This window comes from Molossus molossus, unplaced genomic scaffold (genome assembly GCF_014108415.1).
Source record: "Molossus molossus isolate mMolMol1 unplaced genomic scaffold, mMolMol1.p scaffold_m16_p_22, whole genome shotgun sequence".
In the NCBI taxonomy this organism is placed as follows: domain Eukaryota; kingdom Metazoa; phylum Chordata; class Mammalia; order Chiroptera; family Molossidae; genus Molossus; species Molossus molossus.
In genome coordinates, this window is record NW_023425358.1 from 36,554,479 (window position 1) to 36,578,893 (window position 24,415).

General features: G+C 52.3%; 1 protein-coding gene across 1 annotated transcript; it reads left to right on the forward strand.

Moving 5' to 3' along the window:
- The first annotated feature begins 1,783 nt into the window (after window positions 1-1,783).
- LOC118640283 (BRI3 binding protein) lies at window positions 1,784-19,146 on the forward strand. Its single transcript, XM_036277238.1, has 3 exons — window positions 1,784-2,047; window positions 10,971-11,073; window positions 17,683-19,146. The coding sequence occupies exons 1-3, from the start codon at window positions 1,841-1,843 to the stop codon at window positions 18,102-18,104; spliced, it is 732 nt and encodes a 243-aa protein (XP_036133131.1). The 5' UTR covers window positions 1,784-1,840; the 3' UTR covers window positions 18,105-19,146.
- The last annotated feature ends 5,269 nt before the right edge of the window (window positions 19,147-24,415 follow it).

A 24,415-nucleotide genomic window follows, 5' to 3' on the forward strand; every position in this document is an offset into this window, starting at 1 on the left:
TTGGGTCGTATACATATGGACATTTTTAAAAGTTAGAGATTAATTTAAATGGATATTTGAAAAAAGTATAATCAGCATATCAAACCTATGTTTTCATGGTTTAAGATTATAGCAATCCAGTTTCTTTAGATTCACTTACTTCACTAAATAAAACGTGTATCCATTTTTAAATTATTAAGTAGGTAATAGAACATTCTCCTATATGTTCTTCTAAAACACTGCATACCAAAAAAATTATCTTCAGAAGAGTTAGAGACATTCTATAAAGCCATTTACACAACAACATGGGTCTCATGAATGTAATATTGAACCAAAGAGGCCAATCAGAAAAAGTCCTATTTTGTGATCCCATTTATATAAGGTTTAAAAACAGGCAAAGTGAATCACCTACATTTTGGAGGGGGTCATAATGAACGGGAAAGGACCAAAGGAGCCTTCCCGGGATGCTGCCCATGTTCCATTTCTCCAAATGCGTGGCTGGTCACCTGTGTGTTGTTTAAATTCATGGAGAGACACCTTATGATTTGTGTATTTTTCTGTTTGTATGCTATGCGTCAAAGAAAAAGTTGACTTAAAAAAAAAAAGAAGATACGCTAGATGGCCAATAAAAATATGAAAACCTCACCAGGAATCCAGAAAAATGTAAATTCAAATTTAAGATACATTTTTTTTTTTTTTTTTTTACTCTTTGCGTTGACCAAAATTAAGTTTTGTTTTTCGGGTTGTCTCAAAAAAAAAAAAGTCTGGTTTGACATGGTTTGATTTGGGACGCAAACAGGCCCTTGCATTGCATTGGGTTACTACGCTGTTGGGTCTTGAAAAATCAATAATCCTCCCCTCCCTTCACTTTTTGTACCATTTACTTATGGAAGAAGCTGGGTCCTTGGTCCTGTAGAAAGCTCCCTATTCTGGATTTGGCTGATTGCTTCTGCTTCTCAGTTTTTCCCTCCATCCTCTATGTTTCCGGTACACTGGAGGTTAGATGTAGAGGTCGGATCAGGTTGGGGCTCAAAGCGTTTTGGCAATGAACCCATTATAGGTGGCGCTGGGACTTCCGGCCACTGAGAGGGGCGGGGGCAGGTCCAGACCACGTGGGCCCCTTCCTTTCCTAGCTCCCCAGCAACCTCCTGGTTTTCATCTCTGGACTCCAATTGTCTGCATCCTTTCATTAAGGGCTGCACAATGGTCTCCTCATCCTCTCGCTCCTTCCTCCTTCACTAGCTGGACTTTTCTAAAAAACAAAAAAAAAGCTTGCCCTCCGCTATGGCGTGACTCCGAAATACAGTTCGTTCCGGAAGGGCGAGAGGGATGCTAGATGCTTTCCCTTTATCCCAATATTTCAGAATGAATGAACGGACTGGGGTCCTCGCCATCGGCAACGGTGGCCAATGCCTGGGCCCCAATACTCAGTTCAGTGATACGTGATATACACGTTTCATGTGTTCCAATCAACCGCAGTCGCTTACCGAGGCTGCTGCAAGTTTCCCAGGCATGGGTTGCTTTTTACCCAAAAGTTAAAAATTATTAAAAAAAAAAAAAAAGGAATGGTTGGAACCCCACCAGGTCAGGAGGGGCTTCCGGGAGGTGGGGGCGGGTCGACAAGGCCACCTCCCAGCCGTCCCGCGGGCTCGGGCCAGGTCGGGGGCGGGGCCAGACGTGGGCAGGACCGTCGCGCCTTTGCGCGCGGGGCGGGGCCGGTGGCGCAGCGGCGGCGGCGGCGGCGCGGGCACAGGCGCCACGCGCGGTCCCTCCAGCGCGCCTACGCGTCCCTGCCTGAGTCGCGCGGCCCTCGGTGCGGCCCTCCCCCGTCTTCCCGACCCCGCATCCCTCCGGCCCCAGGATGGGTGCGCATGTCTCGGGCTGGCCCCGGGCCCGGGCCGGGCTCCTGCTGCTGCTGCCGCTGCTGCTCGGGCTGCTGGCCCCCGGAGCGCAGGGGGCGCGGGGCCGCGGCGGCCCCGAGAAGACCAGCTACCGCCGCACCGTCAACACCTTCTCGCAGAGCGTCAGCAGCCTGTTCGGCGAGGACAACGTGCGCGCTGCTCAGAAGGTGGGCGCTGGGCCCGCGCCCGCAGTCACCTTGCCCCGGGCGCCGCGTACCTGGCGCCTGGGCAGCGCGCGGCCTCCGGAGCGCGGGGAGAGGGGAGCCGGGGCTGGGGGTGCTCAGCCTGCGCCCCGGGGCCTGCCCGGCCAGTGTCAGGTCTGGCGGCGTGTTCCGGTGCGGGGTCGGGACGCAGGGCCTCGGGGCGCCCTCTACTCCGCGCCGCGCTTCTCCTTGGACCTTGGCCCCTGGGGCGCCGCCGCCGGGGCCTCCGGGGCCGCGCTGACGCCGGCCGCGCCTCTCATTCATTCATTCGACGCGTTTGAAAGAGCACCTACTATGAGCCAGGCGCCGAGCTGGCTCCCCAGGGGGCGCCCTGCCCGCGCGCGCCCTCTCCCCACGCTGCTGCGCTCTCTCCAGCGACCCCAGATTTCTCCTGGCCTCGCACCCGACCCACTTCCCGCTTCCCCTGGGCTCCTGCGGCCCTCCTCTTTCTGATGTGAAGATATGTATGGGGTTCCCCCCCCCCTTAACTTACACGTTACGAGAAAAGAAAGGGAGCGACGAGACTGTTCTGTTGGTTTCGCAACTGGAACCCTCCTGAGCGCCCACTGTGCGTCGGGCCTTTGCCGGGGAGTGTTTTCTTGGCTCTGGAGCTGTTCGGGAGCCTGCGGCCCCCTGGAATGGCGTTGAGCGCCCTGGAGGAGCTCAGGGACACCCCCCTCTCCCCGCCGCGCCCTGCGTAGCCCTCGGAGCTGGGTGGGATGGGCCTCCCCTGGGGCAAAAGTTCGCCAGTAGCTCCTCAGAAAAGAGGAAGTGAATGGGGAGAGTTGCATGGGTTAATGGGGCCCCTTGACTATATATCGTCTTGCCCTCATCCTATTCATCCCTCTGTCTGCGCTAGTTCTGGGGGTTTGGAGTGGAGAGACGTTTGGGTTCAAGTTTGGGCTCTACCACTTCCAGACTGGATGGCTTTAGGTTCGGATTCTTTACCCTGTTAAATGGGGGTCCTACTTCATTGTGAGTGTGTGACTGTGAATGGTCGGTACTTCCCAGGCACAGTGTGATGGTTGAATTAGTATCAGCTACTATTAGTTACATCCCAGCCAGGGCCCGGGTCGCATGGCTTAGCTGGGCTGGAAGGGCGTTCTGGGTTAAAAAAAGTTGTCTGGGCCCTGGCCCGTTTGGCTCAGCGGTTAGAGCATCAGCCCGCAGACCAGAGAGGCCCGGGTTCGGTTCCCGCTAAGGGCACGTACCTTGGTTGCTGTTTGTCCCCGGCCCTGGTTGGGTCATGCGGGAGGCAGCCACTCGCTGTGTCTCTCTCATGTCGATGTTTCTCTCTCTCTCTCTCTCTCCCTCCCCCTTCCTCTCTCCTTCCCACTCTATCTGAAGATACACGCAAAATGTCCTCAGGTGAGGACAAAGAAAAAAAGTTTTCTGGTATTTGAGATGGAGAGGGAAAAAGAACATTGAAACCCAGATGAAATTGGTGGGCAGCCTTATTGGGTGAAATGAAAGACAGATTAATTGGTTAGGGAAACTCGCTTCTGGCCATCCTCTTACGGGTGTGTGGACACCCCTTGTGGAGGCGGGGGTTTCTGGGGTGAGAGAACTCTTTGTAGGTGGTCAGAGGGGGAGAAAGCATGTCCAAACATCTGAAGGCGGACAGGTGGCCCTCCATCCTGTGTGGGCTCGAGGGATGCGAGCCAGGTGCCTCTGTGTGCTCCAGGCGGTTTGAAAGCAGGAAACGTTTGTCTTGGAGCAAAAAGAAGTCTGGCTTCTTCATGCAGGATGAGCAGGAGCTCACGGTTCAGGGTGAGACTCCAAGGTCTTCAGCTGTGGGATACAAGAGGTATTTAAGGCCTCACTTTCTTGGTTGGGATCAGTAGAGTAGCTGTATTCTGAGGAATCTGAGGACTCTTAGAGTTTGTGCCTCCAAAGAAATGATGGTGACATTCACTTCTGTTATTTGCTTACAATATACGAAGTGCTTTTATCGGTAGAGTAAGTCACTTAACCCTGAGAACAATTCTATGAGGTAGGTACCGTTACTGTTTCCAGTTTATAGACGGCCAGATGGGGAAACCGAGGCACAGGGTGTTGAAGTGACTGGCTTTAGGTGAGGCTGAGTGGCAGAATCAGGATTTGAACCCAGGCCGTGCGGGCCTGGAGCCCACGGTCTCCCTGCCTCCTGACCTTCCCGGGGCTCGCCAATCCGTGCAGTTTCTAGAATGAGGCTGACCTGACTTCTCTCCTGCTGAGTGTAGCCCACACCAGCCAGGCTTGGGGAGAACGGGCTGGTACCCTTAATGGGAGGAAAGCTGTGTTGGCTGGCAACTGCACTTTCCGTGTGCCTGGGTCTGCTAAGTAGAGCCAGACCTGCTTGGTGGGTGGTGACGTTTGCGGGTAAAGAAACACCCTATTTTCTAATCTAGGACGTGTTTCAAATAAACCCATGACCTTCTGGTTTGGAGCATGGGCCTTGCTGACCAACAGACATGGGTTTGAACCCCAGCTCTGCTTCTCACTAGCTTTGTGACCTTGGGCCTGTCGCTTGACCCCTCTCTGTCTCCTTTGTGCACTGGAGATAAACTGGGGGTTGGATGTGATTGGTCAGGGTGTACAACACCAGGCACTGAGTAAGCATTTGGTTAATGGTAGAAGATGTTTATATGAGAAAGGGATTTATCTGGTAGGAGAGTGGTATATTCATTGATTCGTTTAAAAATTAAGCATCGCCCGGGTGGTGTGGCTCAGTGGTTGAGCATCAACTCATGCATCAAGAGGTCGACAGTTCGAGTCCCAGTCAGGGCACATGCCCAGGTGGTAGGCCCGATCCCCAGTAGGGGGCATGCAGGAGGTGCCAATCAGTGTTCTCTCTCATCGATGTTTCTATCTCTCCCTCTAACATCAATAAAGAAAAACATTTTTTTATATTATTAATCATCTTATACACAAGTGTTCACAGAAGCACTTTTCACAGTAGCCAAAAAGTGGAGACCACCCAAATGCCTATCAGTTGATGAATGGATAACCAGACTGATCTATTCATGCAGTGGAATATGATTCAGCCATGAAAAGGAAGGGCACACACTGCAAGTTTGTGTTGAGTGAAGTACTGATACACGGATGAACCTTAAAATAAAAAAAAGACACAAAAGGCCGCATACTGCATGACCCCATCCATCTGACATGTCCAGAACAGGCAAATCCACGGAGACAGGAAGCAAGAGTGGTGGTTGCTAAGGGGAGGGATCGGGGCAGTGACTGCTGAGTTGATAGGGTGGTTTTTTTGCATGAGGAGGATGTTCAGGAACTTGACAGGCGGCCTTTGCACAGCGTTGTGAATGTACTCGTTGCCCTGGGTTGTACACTTAAAACGGTCTCTCTTATGTTATGTGTATTTTACAACAATTTAAACTTTTTCTCAAGCACCTGCTATATGGAGCACAAGACAGGAAGTATCCCCTCTCGAGGAGCTTTCGTGGGGCAGGAACGAGAAGGTAAAACGTAAATGCAGCCACGTTAGAGTGGTTGGCGTCGTTTGAGAAATAGAACAGGATGATGTAATAATGATGGTAGATGACCGCCGCTGAAGCATAGCCTGTTTCTGGCACTGCTGTGAGAGAGGTTCTGTTCTGTCCCCCCGTTTTATAGGTGAGGGGAGTGAGGCTCAGGGAGGGTGGATGTCCTGCCTACAGGTCAGCGAATCAGTGGCGGGGAGCTTGGCACGCCCACACTCACTGCAGAGCTGGGAGTAACCAGTGGCCAGGGAAGGGTGCTGAATGAGAAGGAACCAAAGGGGCAGCGGGGACAGCAGGGACAAAGGCCCTGTGGTGGGAGCGGGTTTGGTGTATGTGAGGGCCAGGGAGGCATGGGTGGACAGAGCGAGCCAGGGAGAGAAGGAGACAGACCTCACGCCTCACACAGGATCTGGGCTTAACAAGGTAGAGTCTATTGTGATGCAAGAAAGGCATTGCAGAGCCAAGAGGAGGGGGAGTCCAGGGGTCCTGCCCGGAGGAGGGGGCATGAGTTGTTTGTTTTGTTTTCCTTGCTCCTTTGCTTTTGTTTCCGTTGTTGTTTTTTATTTTTATTTTATTTATTTATTTTTATCCTCACCTGAGGACGTTTTTGCATTTATCTTCAGATAGAGCGGGAGGAAGAGAGAGAGAGAGAAACATCGACCTGAGAGAGACACATTGAACGGCTGCCATCCACACGACCCCAACTGGGGCCGGGGACAAACTGCAACCGAGGTACGTGCCCTTAGCGGGAACCAAACCCGGGTCTCTCTGGTTCGCGGGCTGACGCTCTAACCGCTGAGCAAAACCGGCCAGAGCTTATGCTTGTTTTCATTTATTTTTATTTTTATAGAGCCTGCATACCCTTGTAGGTCTATAGATCCCACCCCTCGCTGGTTTTCTGTTTGCTTTGCGCTGTGTGTACTGTTCCTTCACCTTCGTTTCCAGTTAGGGTCTGGAGATCGGGCCTTATCAGTCCACACTGCCTTGCTTCCTTCTTTTCCCAGGGCTGCGGAGAGCAGATTACTGTAAGGATGTGCTATACTTTCACCCGCCCTGATAGCAGACGTTTTATTAGCTTCCTGTCTCTGCCACTCAAGGCCGCAAGAAAGGCCTTTCTTTATAGACTGGGTGTGTGTGCGTGTGTGCGCGCGTGCGTGTGTGCGTGCACGTAGACAAATTCATCTGTAAATTGTTAGAAATAGAGTTGCTGAATCCAAGGGTCCGTGCATTTAAAAAAAAATTTTTTTTTTCTCTAATCCTCACCCAAGGACTTTTTTTTTTTTTTTTTGATATTTTGTTCAGATAGAGTGGGAGGGAGAGAGAGAAACATCGACGTGAAAGGGACACATCAAGCGGCCGCCACCCACACGACCCAACCAGGGCCGGGGACAAACTGCAACCGAGGTACGTGCCCTTAGCGGGAACCGAACCCGGGTCTCTGCAGACCGCAGGCTGAAGCTCCAACTACTGAGCCAAACCAGCCAGGGCTAAAACATTTTTAACCGAAATCTAACTAGTGCCTTTTCCTGCGGGATCGTGAGCACAAGTGGTCGCCCCCTGAGCACACCCACGTGACCAGCTTGGGCTCTAGGAGTGGGTTGTTCAGCCATCTCCACCCCAAGATAACCACTCTGCTGAGTGCTGCTGGCAGCATAAATGGGTTCTGTCTGCTTGCGTCCAGTGGGCACAGTTTCATAGACACTTTCACTTCTGAGATAAAACCGAGTCATTTCCCGAGTTACCCGGTGACTCTGCTTGTACCAACACGTGCGAGGGCTGGTTCCCAAACCTGCTGCAGCAACGCGTGGCACTAGACGTTTTGGTTTTATTAAGTTTGAGAGAGATGGTCTCTTTGCTTACTCCGAATCTATAGCAATTTCTTTTCTGGGAACTGTGGTGGGTTTTTTTTTTTTTTTTTTTTGACATTTTGTCTATTGAACTGTTGGTCTTTTTTGTTTTGTTTTTAAAAGGCCTGCATTTTTGGCTGTTTGCAAGAAATTTTGAGCAAAATAAATTTGACACTTTGTAGTCTTTTTTTTTTTCTCCTGCTAACATTTTAGTGGCTTTATGGGGTATAATTGACATGTGTCAAGACAACATGTGTTTACAGTGGGCAAAACTGGACATGATACATTTTTTGACAGATGTATACACCTGGGAAAACATCACCACAATCAAAATAATATTTCCTCTAACTCTTTACTTGGAAACATTTCAAAGTATAGGAAAGTTGAAAGCAGAGAATACGGAACAGGTGTCCACGTTGCCGGTGGCCTGGGTTCACCGATTGTTCGCGCCCCCCCCCCACCCCATGTGTTTCTCTCTTTTTGGCTACACACACACAGTCTCTTTTGAACCATTTGCAGGTAGGTTGCAGACATGACCCTTCCTCCTGCAGACCCTCGATACCACGCCCCCTGCAGGAAGCTGGAAATGAGCACAGTGACCTCTGCAGCACACAGTCCGTCCACACTTCCTTCACAGCGGTTCGGAAGACCCGACGCGCCAAGGGCTGCTCGTTGCGTTCGGTTTCAGTCCTTTCAGTCTCCTTCAGCCTGTCAAAGTCCACTGACGTTTTGGAGGCGTGGGGAGCTTTGGTGACCTTGACATTTTGTCTTTGTGACAGCTTTATGACTCACAGTTCAGACACTGCCCCATATTCATTCATGGGCAGTTCAGTGGGTTTTAGCATATGCAGAGAGCCAGCTGTGTGACCGTCACCGCGATCGATTTCAGAACCTTTTCATCACTGTGACCCTGCTAACCCTTATGCCCATTAGCAGTGACTCCTCTCCCCCCCAGCCCCTGGCCACCTGTAATCTGCTTTCTGTCTTTGTGGATTTACCTATTCTGGAACATTTCCTATAAATGGAATCACATGTGGTCTTTTATTTATTTACTTTTATTGATTGATTTTTAGAGAGAGAGGAAGGGGGAAGTAGGGAGAGATAGAAACATCAATTGGCCGCCTCCTGCGTGCCCCCCACCGGGGATCGGGCCCACAACCTGGGCATGTGCCCTGACCAGGAATCGAACCGGCGACCTCTTGGAGCATGGGTCAACGCTCATTCCCTGAGCCACACCGGCCAGGCCACATGTGGTCTTTTGTGACTGACTCTCACTCAGCGTAACATTTGTGAGGTTCACCCATGGTGTAGCGGGGGTCGGTGCTTCGTTCCCTCTGATGGCCCTTTATAGATCCATCCATCAGCTGTGAGACATTTGGGTCATTTCACTGCCTGTGCTGCTGCTGGGGACACCCACGTGCAAGGCCCTGTGAGAGCGTGTGTTCAGGGTTCTGGGGTGTAGACCTAGGAGCGGAACTGCCGGGTCTCGTTGCTGTGACATTTCAAGGCTCTGCTGTGGCTGAGGGTTCTGGTTCATGTCTTCGTCTGTCTTGTGGATGCCAGCCCTGCTGGGGGGCTGAAGGGTACCCAGTCACTGTGGCTTTGACCGGTCAGCTGTCTTTCGCAATGTCCCGCAGTGTGTCTGGTTGCTTCCTGCGGGTCCGAGGGAGGGCACGCAGTTCCAGCGAGAAGTCTGCCGAGGGTCTGGGGTCCTGTGTGGGTGTGTATCAGGCCACGCGGTGTCAGCGTGACCTTCCCTTTGATCTTTGGTTGTAGCTCAGCGGGCCTTCCGCCCTCCTTCCCCCTCTGCGATTCATTCCTGAGCGGGCCGTGTGTTCCGGCACTTGGCATTCAGGTGACCTTGGCATTTCATCGTGTCCACAGGTGCCCAGGGAACCTCACCTGCAGGAACTCTCACCTCTTCCCTGACTCGCTCAGGATGCACTTGCCTGAGGGCCTGATTCTCCTTGGGGCGGGAAACCCTCCGGCACGGGGTGTCCAGGCCTGTCTCCTCCGTCTCTGTGGCTGCTGGCCTCCTCTCCCTTCCTCTCGCTCTCTCAAATCAATCAAACTTTATTTCTTTTTTAAATATGTTTTTATTGATTTTTTTTTTTTTAGAGAGAGAGAGAAACATCGATTGGCTGCCTCCTGTGCACCCCCTACTGGGGATCGAGCCGAAACACAGACATGTGCCCTGACCGGGAATTGAACCGGGACCCCCTCAGACACTCCATCCACTGAGCTGCACCAGCTGGGCTCTCTCTCTCAAGTCAATTAAAAAAAAAAAAAAAGTGTATTTTGCCCTGGCCGATTTGGCTCAGCGGTCAGAGCGTCAGCCTGCAGTCCGGAGAGACCCAGGTTCGGTTCCCGCTAAGGGCACGTACCTCGGTTGCGGTTTGTCCCCGGCCCTGGTTGGGTCGTGCAGGTGGCAGCCACTTGATGTGTCCCTTTCATGTCGATGTTTCTCTCTCTCTTTCTCTCTCCCTCCCACTCTATCTGGAAAAAAAAAAAGGTTTCATTATTTCTTAAAACTCTTGTTTTTTATAATAATAAAAAAAACAATCCATGCAAAAAATAATGCTAAAAAGGTGACACGAGCCTGCACCCATGCTCGGGAGGTGGTCCTCTGGACTCGCCTGGAAAGCTGTACAGACCTTCAGGTTCCAGGTCCCCGAGGCCGGACAGGGCGTGGGTTTCTGTCATCGCTACAGATGCGGCTCAACTGTGAGAATGTTTTCCTCCTTCAGAGCTGCTCCGTGGCAGGGTGACCCAGCCTCCAGGTGGAGGAGGTCGGGGCCAGAAACGCCCCCACGCACAGCTGAGAAATCAGAAGGACAGATTGCCAGTTGCAGAGACAGTCACAGGGATGCCATGCACGGCACAGGGAATCCGGTCCAATCATATTGTCATAACCGTGGGTGGTGCCAGGTGGGTACCACTAGGCTTAGTGGGGTGATCACTTCGTAAGGTACACGGATGTCTAACGTCTGTGCTGTACACCTGAAACCAACGTAACACTGCACGCCAACCGTAATTGAAAAATAAATGTAAAACATTAAAAATAAATGAGATCGAGCCCTGGCTGGTTTGGCGCAGCGGTTGGAGCGTCGACCTGCGGTACTGAGAGACCCGGGTTCAGTTCCCGCTAAGGGCAGGTACCTCGGTTGCGGTTTATCCCCGGCCCTGGTTGGTCGTGCGGGTGGCAGCCACTCGATGTGTCCCTTTCACATCGATGTTTCTCTCTCCCTCCCGCTCTATCTGAACAAAAAATGGAAAAATGTCCTCGGGTGAGGATAAAAAAAATAAATAAAAATAAATAAATAAATAAATAAATAAATAAATAAATAAATGAATGAGATCGAGAAACCAGGCAGAGGGGAGCAGAGACCTGGACAGAACGGGGAGCAGAGGGGCCCGGGGGCCGTTGGACAAGGAGTGAGGGGGCTGCTGAGTGGAGGCTCCTGTCGCCCTTGGTGCATCGCCCCGTCCGCAGAAGGGAGGCCGGACCAGGAAGAGGGCAGCGTGGGCGAGTCGGTGATGACCCTCCTCTTGTTTCTGCAGTTCCTGACCAGGCTGACCGAGAGGTTCGTGCTGGGCGTGGACATGTTTCTGGAGACGCTGTGGAAAGTGTGGACAGAGATCTTGGACGTTCTTGGACTCGACGGTAGGTGTAGGGGGTGTTCTTCAAGGCGCGTTTTAATCCCGGTGGTTCTCGTGGTGTGACTGGCACCCACAGTGGGTGGTACGTGACACGCCTTTCGGGGGGCAGTGGCCCTTCAGAGCCGATGTTCACAGGTGCCACTCGGGGCAGTGCTGACGTGTCTGCCCCCAGGCCAACTGCACGGAGCAGAGGTGGGTTCTCAGGGATCCATATCAAACTACACCAGTTAAACAGACAGGGTGTAATTCAGAGGGTGAGGTGCTCACCGAGTCATCAGAAGGTCTGAAGGAGTGACGTGTGACCCCGCACACCGCTGACCTGTCCTGCTCCAGGAAATAGGAGGCTGCCGCAGGGGTCACTGACATCAAGGACACAGCCTGGGGCCAAGCTGCTGCCTCCGCTCCGGGAAGTCTGCAGCAGCCTCTCATGTTGGGGTCCCCAAGACCACCCCCAGGCTCGGGGCCTCTAGGAAGACTCAAGGGAGCCAGCGTCACACTCTCGCTGGTCCGTACCCCAGCGAAAGGGCCTGAAGCAAAATCAGCGAAGGGAGAAGGTGCATGAGAGGAAGGCCAGAGGGGAGCAGGCTCCAGCTCGAGTCTTCCCCCCGGGGAGTCACACGGGACACGCTTAATTCCCCAGCGAGCAGCTGTGACAATACAGGTATGAGGTGTCGTCTACCGGGCGAAGTCCTCAGAGACTCAGCGCCCAGGGCGTGTGTGGCTGTGCTGGTCACCTAGGCACCCTCTGCCTGGCAGGTACCTAAATCCCAGACTCCCCAAAGGAGGGCAGGGTGTCAGCATGAACCACATTGTTTGCGTGAAGAGTCCAGATGCAGGGAGACCCTCTTATGGGGAATGGAGGAGCCTTTTCTGCAGGGCCACACCGCCAAGCCAACTCCCCCCTCCTCGGATGCTGGTCCCGCGTCCCACAAATGTAGGTCAGTCTGATGCCATCCACCTGGAGACAGCATCCATCCCACAGGTCAGGGGCTCCATCCTACAAGACCGCCCCCTTTAGGTGCTGATCGCAAGTCCAGGTTACCACCTGGGCTCTGACCAGCCACCTATAAATCAGAGGTCCCCACGACCCCCTCCTTGGGTTCAGTTAGTTTGCTAGAGCGGCCCGCAGAACTCAGGAAACCAGTTGACTTCCTGGTTTATCAGCAGAGATCACGCAGGAACGGCCCAGATGGAAGAGACGCACGGGGCAAGGTCTGGGGTCAGGGCTCGGGGATTTCGTGTGCGGAGTCCAACCCAGGAGCCCTCCGAACCCTCTGCTTTGGGTGTTTTGGAGTCTTCCTGACGCAGGAATGATTGACCAAATCACTGACCATCGGTGACCGATTCCACCTCCAGCCCTTCCCCCTCCCCGGAGATGGGGGGGTGGACTGAATATTCCATCCCTTCGATCACAGGATTGGTTTCCCTGGCAACCAGCCCCCATCCTTAGGGGCTTCCCAAAGTCACCCGATGAATAAACCCAGGAGTGGTCGAAAGGAGCTTGTTATGAATTATCGAGACGCTTTTCTCGCTGTTGTCACTGAGGAAATCCCAAGGGTTTTAGGAGCTCGGTGTCAGAAACGGGGACAAAGCCCAAGTATATGTTTCTTGTCATGAATCAGCATCATGCTCCGGAAATCCAGTTCCCAGGCACCGGCCAAGGCCAGCCTTGCCAGCAGGACTCCCTGCAGGGCAGCCTCGGCCGGCCGGGCGGACCCTCCCCGCACTCCTCCCAACTTGGTTTCCTCCTTGCTGCCGGTTGCCTTTCTCACTCAGCCAGAGGGATTTTTTTTTTTTTAATTACTATTTTTTATTGCATTGAGTGATTAAAAAAACAAACACACATAAATCAGGTCAAGTCACTGCCCTTAAAACTGTCCGGTGACAAAACATCTGCAAGAAAAATAAATGAATACAAATGGCAAGACCACGAAATCGATAAATGCATTAATTTCACCATGAAAAAGAAAACCGCCCAGTGACTTCCGGTTGCACTTGGAACTGACAAAGGTCACGCGAGGACTGTGAGCATCCAGGATCTTCCAAGCTTCCGCCTGCGCCCTGTTCTTGGACGTGCCCGGGCCTTCGCACCTTCCAGGAGGCCTGTTAGGTGTGTCCTTCCAGCACCGATCACCCAGCCCTTGGCCAGCTTGGTCTGATCCATCTTTGGGTCTCTGGTGCATGGCACCTCCTCTGAGGAGTCCATCCTGATTACCCCATGTTCTCGCACCATCCCTTCCTTCTCTTTAGGGCACTTGTCTGCTGTAACCTCCTGGGTGTGGGAGGTGCTGTCTCCCCTCTGGCATCTCAGCTCCCACAAGCGGGGTCCTGCCCATCTCCTCCAGGCTGCACTCTTGGCCGGGCGCTGCCGTGGCCCAAAGGGGCCCAGCATTAAGAAGAGCTGGAGGGCCCTGGCCGGTTTGGCTCAGCGGTTAGAGCGTCGGCCTGCGGTCCGGAGAGACCCGGGTTCGGTTCCCGCTAAGGGCACGTACTTCGGTTGCAGTTTGTCCCCGGCCCTGGTTGGTCGTGCGGGTGGCAGCCACTCGATGTGTCCCTTCACATCGACGTTTCTGTCTCTGTCTCCCTTCCTCTCTCTCCCTCCCACTCTATCTGAACAAAAAATGGAAAAATATCCTCAGGTGAGGATAAAAAAAAAAAAAAAAAGAAGAGCTGGAGGACTTGCCCCACTGCCTCACTGCTGGTGTGATTACACTTCCAGAATGCCCTGGACCTGTGCATGTGGCCTTATTCGGGAGCAGAGGTGATCAAGTTAAGATGAGGTCATCCTGGGTTAGGGTGGGTCCCAAGCCCAGTGTCTGGTGTCTTTATAAGAAGAGGGCCGTGGACACAGAGACCCAGAGAAACACACGGGACGAGGCTGTGTGACGATGGAGACAGAGCCTGGAGTGATGTGGCCACAAGCCAAGGGTGCCAGGAGCCTTCAGGGGCTGCACGAGACAAGGCTGCATTCTCCCCTGGAGCCTTCAGTGGGGGCACCGCCCTGGCTCACACCTGCTGCCGTCCCCCACAGCCACTCGAACCATCTGCAGCCTCAGACCACTGAGTTCAACCTCTGAGGGGCCTCAGGCCGACGCGGGGGGCCTCGCTGCTCAGGCGGAGAATCTGAGGTGGCAGCATGGCCCTTTGAGAGGACGCCGTGCAGCCGGCTGCCCCTGAGGCCACACATGGCGACCCCTGGGACGCGGGCCGAGCCAGTGCAAAACCAGACACAGCAGCGGCGTGCAGTCCGTCTCGGGACCCGAGGTCTCTGCCGGCCCAGCTTGCGCAACGTCCAGCACTGCCACCCCCGACCAGGTTGCCCGGGAGACACACACCTGATTACAAGGACTCGCGCGCAGCCGGGGGAAGAAATCCAGAGGAGACCGCCTTCTGAGTAGCAGGAGGGGACCAGGGTCAGGGTCGTTCCGCGCGGACCCACGGGGCAGTCAGTGCTCACATTCGGCACGCCCGCAGGTGAGGGAACGCACTTCCACGTCACGGTTTCCCCCCTTACTTGACGCACAGACTCCACAGCATCCGAAGTCCTTTGCAGTGTGTGTCCTGCGCCTAGACGTTCGCGTGTGTACAAGGCAGCCGTGCGAAGTTTTCCCGTGAGCACGGTCCTCGGGATGTTCCAGGCTGCTGGGAAGATGGAGACTTCTCAGCCCAGAGCCATCCGGCAGAAACAGAGCCGGCCACACACGTAATGCGAAATGTTCTCGTCGTCACATTGGAAACGGGAACCACCGCCCTGGCCAGTGTGGTTGAGCATCAGCCTGTACACCAAAAGGCGGTGGGTTTGATCCCCGGTCGGGGTGCGGACAGGAGGCAACGGATCGATGTTTCTCTCTCACATCAAAGTTTGTCTCCCTCCCTCTCTCTTGAAATCAATAAAAACATAAAAACTAAGAAAGGAAACCGGTGACCTTAATTTTAATAAGGTACGTCAGTTACCCCAATAGATTCAAAATACTATCATCTCAACTTGTCATCGACATGGAAAATGATTAACGAGGTGTCTTACGTTTGGAAGGTGTTAAGTCTTCAAAATCCAGTGTGTGTGTGACACAATACGCCTCAGCTGAGACCCGCCCCGTGTCCAGCGCTGTGGCCAGTGGCTACCCCAAGGCACAGCCAGCTTCAGCCCCGTTTCAGATCTGCTGGCTCAAGACACTCGTGGGAGACAGCACTTGTCCAGGGAGGACGGATTTAAGTCGTCCAGTTGTTTACTTCCCCTGGGCCACCGAGGCCACTTCCAACAAAGGGGGGAGAGTGCGTGTTCCTTCGACTCCCTGCCTCAAAGTCCCAGTTCGGTCCTGTCCTAGCTGTGGTATCCTCGGCAAGTCCCCACCTGGAAGGGGTTAACATCCAAAACGTATAAAGAACTCTTGCAGCCCTGGCCAGTTTGGCTCAGCGGTTAGAGCGTCGGCCTGCGGTACGGAGAGACCCGGGTTCGGTTCCCGCTATGGGCACGTACTTCGGTTGCAGTTTGTCCCTGGCCCTGGTTGGTCGTGCGGGTGGCAGCCACTCGATGTGTCCCTTTCACGTCGATGTTTCTCTCTCTCTCTCTCTCTCTCCCTCCCGCTCTATCTGTACAAAAAATGGAAAAATGTCCTCAGGTGAGGATAAAAAAAAAAAAGAAAAGAAAAGAAAAGAACTCGTGCAACTAAATAGCAAAAAACCCCAAATAATACTATTAAACGCGGACCAAGGACCTGAATAGACTTTTTCCCATAAAAGATGATGTGCTACCTGTCACCTGTCAGGGCGGCCACGTTCAACACAACGACGAGGACGTGTAGCAAACGGAAGCACCGTGCACTCCTGTGGGGGTGCCGCCGCCGTGGAAAACAGTATGGAGTTTCCTCAAAAAATAAAACATGGAACTGCTGTGTGACCCCGCGATCCCACCTCCGGGACTATATCTAAAGAAAAGGAAAATGCGCCCTGGCCGGTGTGGCTCAGCGGTTGGAGCGTCGGCCTGCGGTCCAGGGAGATCCGGGTTGGGTTCCCGCTAAGGGCACGTACCTGGGTTGCAGTTTGTCCCCGGCCCTGGTTGGTCGTGTGGGTGGCAGCCACTCGATGTGTCCCTTTCACATAGATGTTTCTCTCTCTCTCTCTTCCTCCTACTCTATCTGAACAAAAAATGGAAAAATGTCCTCGGGTGAGGATAAAAAAAAAGATATAACTTCCAGCTATAGGTAAATACGAGGCTGTCATGTAAACATGTTAACTGTAGCCAACGTAGAGGATGTGTAGGGAAGGCTACATAGGGAAGCTATTAAGAGAGGACTAGAGCCCTGGCCGGTGTGGTTCAGCGGTTAGAGCGTCGGCCCGCGGTCCAGAGAGATCCGGGTTTGGTTCCCGCTAAGGGCATGTACCTCGGTTGCAGTTTGTCCCCGGCCCTGGTTGGTCGTGTGGGTGGCAGCCACTCGATGTGTCTCTCTCACGTCGATGTTTCTCTCTCTCTCTCCCTCCCGCTCTATCTGAAGATAAATGCAAAAATGTCTTCAGATGAGGATTAAAAAAAGAGAGAGGAGAGAGAGAGGGGACTAGGTCAGTTCTTAGGACAAGCACAATTCTTCCTCCTTTTTGTGTCCCTACGAGGTGATGGACGCCCACTAAGCTGATTGTGGTGATCTTGTCACAGCATATGTAAGTCATGCGCTGTACCCCTTGAACTTCTCCACTATTTTATGTCCATTATATCTCAATAAATAAACCTGGGGGTGGGGAGGGGGCAGAAGCCTGCTAAAGTATGGTGTGTATGTCTTTCAGAGGGTTCGGTAAAAAAAAAAAAAAAAAAGTGTGTGACTGGAGCCGGGAGTGTGTGACATGGCCAAGCGTGAGCGGGCGCTGACCCCGCCGCGTCCTGCCGATGCCGCTGCTCTGCTAACCTTTCTGCTTAACGATTTTCCTAAGTTGGACGCACCTCCTGCCTTTACTCCATGCTTAAGATGGAACTGCGTGTGGGGGTACCAGTTACGCTTAGGTTTGGCTGTGAGTAAGACACCCCAAAGTAACAGCAGCTTAAGCAAGATGGAAGCGTCTTTCTCTTATGTGGGAGTTTCCAGGTAGGTGGGTAGGCAGGTAGGTGGCCTCGTAGCCCGTCGTCCTCAGGACCGAGGTGGCTCCCATCTGATTGCTCCCCAATAGGTGACCTTTCTTCCCTCGTGGCCCAAGACAGATGCTACTACTCCCCCTACTATGGCATCCACGCCCCAGCAGGCAGAAGAAGAGGTAAAGGGCACCTTCCCGCTACTCTTAGGAAAAGTCCCCCTTGACCCAGCTCAGTCGTGGGAAGGGCCCACACCCTAGGCAGCCTCGTGTCCTGCACGGCCCGGCCCTTGTCGCTGCAGGAGGCAAGAAGGGAGGAAGCTGAAGGACAGCGCTGAGGCCGTGCCCTGCGTGACGGGCCTGAAGCCCACAGTAGGGCAGGCAGCCGGAGGACCGGCCCTGTCGTCCCCCCGGGCTGGCATGGAAGTTAGTGAGGCCGCGTGGCTCCGTGGGCTGTGGCACAGGGCCCGCAAGTGAGCCGAGCGGCCCGAGCCCGGCCTGTGCAGAAACCCCGGCGCCCTGTAACCGGCCGCTGTCCCTCTTTTCTGTTCCGCAGTCTCGAACATGTCGCAGTACTTCAGCCCCGCTTCGGTGGCTAGCAGCCCTGCCCGGGCTCTCATGCTGGTGGGCGTCATCGTCCTGGCCTACTGGTTCTTGTCCCTGACCTTGGGCTTCACCTTCAGCCTCCTGCACGTGGTGTTCGGCCGCTTCTTCTGGGTCGTGCGGGTCGTCCTGTTCTCCATGTCCTGCGTGTACATCCTGCACAAGCACCAGGGGGAGCCGGAGAACGCGGCCCTGCCCCTGTGCTTCGTGGTGGCGGTGTACTTCATGACCGGGCCCATGGGCTGGTACTGGCGGGGCGGCCCCAGCGGCCCCAGCGTGGAGGAGAAGCTGGAGCACCTGGAGAACCAGGTGCGCCTCCTCAACATCCGCCTCAACCGCGTGCTGGAGAGTCTGGACCGCGCCAACGGCAAGTGACAATCAGCCGGCCGGCCGGGGCCCGCCGCGCCTGCGCCCGCCCTCAGAAAGCAGAAGAGGAGGAGGAAAAAAACCACAGCCAGCCCCAAACAGTCTTAATAAACGCTCCTGAGCACGAGGGCGGCGCTCTGTGGGTGTTTCCGGCCACGGGCGGACTCTTAGGACTCGTCCCTCGCGGGAGGCCCGGCTCGTTGAAGTAGGACTGCCCGCCGGGCGTCCCTAGTGGAGGGAATATTTTTTAAACAAAGGATAGAACCATATTAGCTGTACAGTAAGAGAAGTCTATCTGCATAGAGCCTAACGTTAATTTTTTCAAGCATTTAAATACATCTTTTGTAAGGTTTTTTAATAAAGGCAGATCTGGGTCAAGTTTCTTAAAACTGTACGTGGAGGGGGAAAAATATACTAATTCGAAAAGGGAAGGGATTGGGTGAGGTCCCTGTGCGTGGTTTCCATGTTCCTACCAGGTGAGCTTTGTTTTACGTTCTTTGGGGTTGATGTTGACCGAGGTGATCAGCGTTGTCGCTTTTGAAACGCAGACAGTCGGGCGTGAGGATGAAACGAAACGCCTCTTGGATCGTGGGGACCCCAGCCAAGCGCCCATCAATTCTGTTTCTCAGTGAAGAAATCATCATTTGTAGAAAACCTGAGTTTTTTTTTCTTCTCCCCCTTCTGAACTCGGATGAAAAACTCAAGCACTGGGGGGAAAAGGTCTCCCGTGTCGAGAGGTCCCTGGGTGGGTGCCCAGGCCCACTCGGGAATCTCGGGGACCCTCGCCTTGCCTTTGCCAGCGAGGCCTGCACAGGACAGGTCTGCTCTCCAGGGGGGTTTGTTTCTTTGTTGCATTGTGGTTTCCGTTGACTCGGGACCTTAGCGGGAAAACAAACCGTAGCAGCTAATAACGTTTTCCATTCTCGAGGCTGATGAGGCATCTCAGGAACACCAAGCGGCATAAATAAGCCTTGGAGAAGATCCGAGTTGTTTTTCCTGAAATTTTTACAAGACAGTCGCTCCTCGCTTATCGCGGTTAATCAGTTCCAGACTCCACGGTGATGAATGAATTTCCGCGAAGTGGGGTTCTTTATTTACTGTACAGTCGTCCCTGCCACTTCGCACCCCGACTTCCGTGGCTGCGACAGAGTGAAGCCGCCAAAGTCAGAATGCGAAGTGGCGAGGGACGACGGTACCCGTGTTAGGTGCTTTCCGTCTTAGTCTCTGGTGTCCTCGTTTGAGGTGCTCTGGGGGCAGAGAGCGGCACATGCAAGGTAGACAGCGGCAGGGTCCTGGGCAGGGGCTGGTGGAAATGCTCCCCAGGGCCCCCATGCTGGTTGGCGTGCGTCAGAAAGCGGGGCATGGGAAGGAAGCCCCAGCTGTTGTTGGAGGCTGCTAGGGGTCTCCAGTATCTCCACAGTCCTCCGCTGCCCGCCTCTGTGCCCTGGCAGCCCCGCCCAGAGCCCCCTCCCTGTCTGATCAGGTGGCACTAACAACTGTCATGCAGGCATCACGCCGGAGCTAACTCGGCTCTCTGCCAGCCCCCGTGCGGCATTTCTGGGAAGTTTTATTTTTGGTGCGAGTATCTGGTGAATAGAAGCAGACGTTTCTGAGGATGTCTACAGTACTTCTCTTCTTAAGGTGCCCCAGACACTCCTGCGTTCGCCCCACTTCCCGGGATCATACCTGTTCTCTAGGGTTTGCTCGGGCCGATCTTCCTCCTGGGCACTTGAAACCCTCCAGTGTGGTCAAGGAGATGCTTGTCGGTGACGCTGTGTGAGCGCTGGGTGCTGGTGGCTCCGGGGAGGTCACACTCGTCGTGTGCATGCATTTCGCGTCTCTGCATTGGCTGAGCTTCGGGACTGGCACGTGGCTTTGCTTAGGCTGACCAGGGGGAAGTGGGCATATTCCGCACGAAACTTTTAGGTCTTAAACGCTCACTGGTCTGAGTGTGCCAGTCACCCCTTCCCTGTGTGTCCTTGCACATGAAACCTCAAGGCCCCTGTGCTGGATTGGGAAGCCACTTTCACTCTCAGTAAATACAGGGAGGCCCCAGAGACCGCAAGCATAACTGAATGTCGTCGTTGAGAATTTGCACTGTTTTATTATTATTATTATTTTTTTATCCTCACCTGAGGACATTTTCCCATTTTTTGTTCAGATAGAATGGGAGGGAGAGAGAGAGAGAAACATCGATGTGAAAGGGACACATCGAGTGGCTGCCACCCGCGCGACCCAACCAGGGCTGGGGACAAACTGCACTGCAACCGAGGTACATGCCCTTAGTGGGAACCGAACCCTGGTCTCTCTGGATCGAGAGCCGATGCTCCGACCGCTGAGCCAAACTGGCCAGGGCATAGTTTGCACTGTTTTTTACCAAATTGGTGTCGTGTAGGCTCTGGGTCCCATGTTGCAGTCTGATGCACTCAAGTGTGAGATGTGAGTGGTTTTTTTTTAATTATTAAAAAATTTTTTTCTTTATTGATTTGAGAGAGAGAGGAAGGGAGAGGGAGAAACAGATAGAAACATTGATGAGAGAGAATCAATTGGCCACCTCCTGGCCTCCCCCATTAGGGATCGGTCCACAACCTGGGCATGTGCCCTGACATGGAATTGAACTGGCAACCCTTGGGTGCATGATACGAGCTGTCGCAGAGACATTGGTTTATTATTTTCTTAAGAGACATTGGTATTTTTATTTTTTAATTTTATTTTTTATCCTTACCCGAGGTCATTTTTCCATTTTTTGTTCAGATAGAGTGGGAGGGAGAGAGAGGAAGAGAGAGAGAGAGAGAGAGAGAGAGAGAGAGAGAGAGAGAAACATCGACGTGAAAGGGACACATCGAGTGGCTGCCACCCACAAGACCCAACCAGGACCGGGGACAAACTGCAACCGAGGTCCGTGCCCTTAGCGGGAACCGAACCTAGGTCTCTCCGGACTGCAGGCCGACGCTCTAACCGCTGAGCCAAACCGGCCAGGGCGAGACATCGGTATTTTTAATGAGAGAGCCTATATTTAATTAGCAGGAGCACTTCACGGTAGAACCTTGTTGGAAATTCTAGTACAAATACTAGATGTTAGGTCCAAATCACTCCTGCTTTTGAATGCAGAAACTTGCCTTTTGTTCGGGCATATTCTTAACCCCAGAGAGTTTGGAAATTTCTTTCTTGCTCCATTCATTCCATGGAAGCGTGTAGGGTATCGGGCCTCCCCCACCACCCCCAACCCCATCTCTTTTTCTCTCTTTTGTACGTGGAAAAGTGTATTTTTCTACCATATCTCATACCTTGAAGAGCAACCTTTTCTGTATCTTCAGGGCTGTAGAATGTATCAATGCAGCACTTCATTAAATGTGATATAAAAACATCCCGGTGAGAACGACTGTGGGTCTGTTGTGAGACTCCGTTTTTTAAATATCTGTCAGTGTTGATTTCCCAGTCCTTCAGTATCACAGTAAATACCGAGAACAGAAAATAGTCCAGAAAAGAAAAAAGGACCAACGACCTCTCACTTGCTGGATTTGTGTGGCTGTCTTGGGTTCGATGTTTAGAATGATCTGTTACTTAACAGTCAGTGAAGGTGCTTTCACTGGGTCAGCCTCCCTCAGGATCTTCTGATAGCAGTCAGCATCCCTGCCCCCTGGGGTGTTTTTGCTTGTTTCAGTGATACCCCGTGTCATTTCCAGGAGCAAAGTCACAGCAGCAGAGTTTCTTGAAAGCTTGCTCTTTGAAGTGTGCCGAGGTCTTTTTTTTTTTAAAAATTTTTTTCCTTTATTGATTTTAGAGAGAGGAAGAGAGAATTGGGGAGAGATGAAAACATCGATGAGCAAGAACATCGATTGGCCGCCTCCTGAATGCTCCCTGACTGGAGATCAGGCCCACAACCTGGGCACGTGCCCTGACCGGAAATCGAACCGGCGACCTCTTGGTACATGGGTCGACGCTCAATCACTGAGCCATACTGGCCAGGGATCTTTTTTTTGTTTTTAATGTTTTTATTGATTTAAGGGAGAGGGAGAGAGAAAGAGAAACATCATTCAGCTGCCTTCTGCATGCCCCCTACTAGGAATGGTGCCCAAGTGCCCTGACCTAGAATAGAATTGAACCGGCGACCTTTTGGAGCATGGGCTGATGCTCAACCAACTGAGCCACACCGGCCAGAACCTGGGCCGGGGTCTTCATTTATAAAGGTGACTGCATGATGACATGTAGGGGTTAATGCCATTGAAAGAATTTTTAATACTCAGGTCCCTGAAGATGAGAGGCACAGTACGCCACACAGGGCCACACGGAGCCTGTCACACGCAGGGTGAGCAGAGACAGAGGCCGATGGGACTGTACTGACTTCCCCTGTTGGGTAAACATGCAGGTCACGGTCAGTCGTTGGAGGCCCATGACTTTTGCATGTCCATGGGGACCATGGAAACCACTTTGGCTGTGGGTCTGTCTGATTCAGCAGCCTTGTGGAGAGGTTAGGGATAACATGTTGCGTCGTCAACGCGGACTCTAAAAATCCTAAATCACTTCACCTCCATGCTTCCTGCCGCTTACGACATCCGCCGTATGGGTGATGCCTGACACCTTCTCCCTGCTGGGTTTTGAACTGGCTTTTGAACTTAACCAGAAACCTAGCTAGCTCTCTGCCTTCCAGCCAGCTCACATTAAAGGGAATTTCTGAGCCCCTAAGGTGTCAACCCCCCCCCCCCCCTTAATTTTTTTAGTAGTAGATCACTCTTCTGCAAAGTTTCTGTTTTTGGCCATTTGAGTAGTCGGACCTTTGCGCCTCACTTGTGAATAATAGAATTATATATGTTTTTCAGGATCTAACGCAGTACCCTTACAATTAGTGTTAGACAGCTGGTATGATGTACAGTATCTGGGATAAACAGACTTTGGTCAGCACACTGAATTCTGCACTCCGCTCTTCAATGATCCCTTGACATGTAGTGGATACGCTGGGACCAGTATTTCCCTCGTGGCAGCTGACTGTCAGTCTCATCTGATAACCTGTGGCAGCTAGTGGCGTTAGTGACCCTATGTACCCCTGTCTTTTTGCAGATTTCAAGGTGTTAGTGTCAATTTAATATCTGCATGTGTGTTAAATCTCTGAGTACCATGTAATTAAATAGATTTCTGCCGATGGTGATGGTGGTTAGTGCTCACTTCAAATTCAGCAAAGCAATTTCCCTCTTCCTAACTGGAAATCATATTTGTGAGGTATGGTACCCATTGTCAACAGTGCAGTCAGGATTCAATTCATATTTTGTGTACCTGGTTATGAATTTGATACAGCATTTAATTTGACACTTAATATAAATCCATTTGATTTGAATATAGGGGTGTGTGTGTGTGTGTGTGTGTGTGTGTGTGGTGTGCAGTTTAGTACCATGAGCCTTGGGAAACTGATACTACAAATATCATATATAGACATAAATGTATAAGGCTTGTTGTTTTTGCAAAGCGATACATTCCTGTTATTTATTAAATAACTGGCTTTGGTGTTATGTAGAGATATTTGTAGACTGATTTTAGAACAGAATTAAAATATTGTGAAAAATTACAGCTCAATAAATGTTTATTGTAATTTTGTTTGGACTTCCTAAATATATTGCATCACTTCCAGCCAAGCATGTATGGCGTTTTCCCAGTTTTGAGACGTAATGGTGATTCCATGATTCTGCTCCCCATCTGAGAAGGTCATACAATTGGAGGCAAGGTCGTCTGATAAAGTACAGGGTGCCTGCTGAAATTTGAATGTCAGATAAACAACAAACACATTTTTAGTGTTAAGTATATCCCATGTACTATTTGGGACACACTTATACTAAAACCAAGCGAGCCACACCGGCCAGGACTGTTGTTAATTCTAATTGGTAGATATAACCCACAGAAACAAATGCTCCCCGGGTCCTCAGTAAGTTAAAGGGTATAAAAAGGTCCCTGCCTTCGTCTGTTTGGGCTGCTCTATACAAATACACCATAGTGCCCGGCTGGTGTGGCCCAGGGGTTGAAAATGGACCCTGCACCAAGAGGTCACATGCCCAGGTTGTGGGCCAGATCCCCAGAGGGGCCATGCAGGAGGCTGCCATTGATGTTCTCTCATATCTGATGTTCTCTCCTATCGATGTTTCTATCTCTGTCTCCCTTCCCCTCTCTAAAATCAATAAGGAAAAAAAAAATTTAAATCAAACACGTCATAGATGGGATGGCTTAAACAACAAACGCTTATTTATCCAGTTCTGGAGGTTGGAAATGCAAAATCAAGGTGCCAGGTACTTGGTGACTGGTGAGGGGCCGCTTCCTGGTTCAGCTACTCTCTA

Excerpts from the sequence above, each read along its gene's own strand:
- LOC118640283 (XM_036277238.1), top strand. The coding sequence starts at position 1,841 with ATGGGTGCGCATGTCTCGGGCTGGCCCCGGGCCCGGGCCGGGCTCCTG. Across the intron at positions 2,048-10,970 it reads ACGTGCGCGCTGCTCAGAAG|TTCCTGACCAGGCTGACCGA; the intron begins GTGGGCGCTGGG and ends TTGTTTCTGCAG. Across the intron at positions 11,074-17,682 it reads GGACGTTCTTGGACTCGACG|TCTCGAACATGTCGCAGTAC; the intron begins GTAGGTGTAGGG and ends TCTGTTCCGCAG.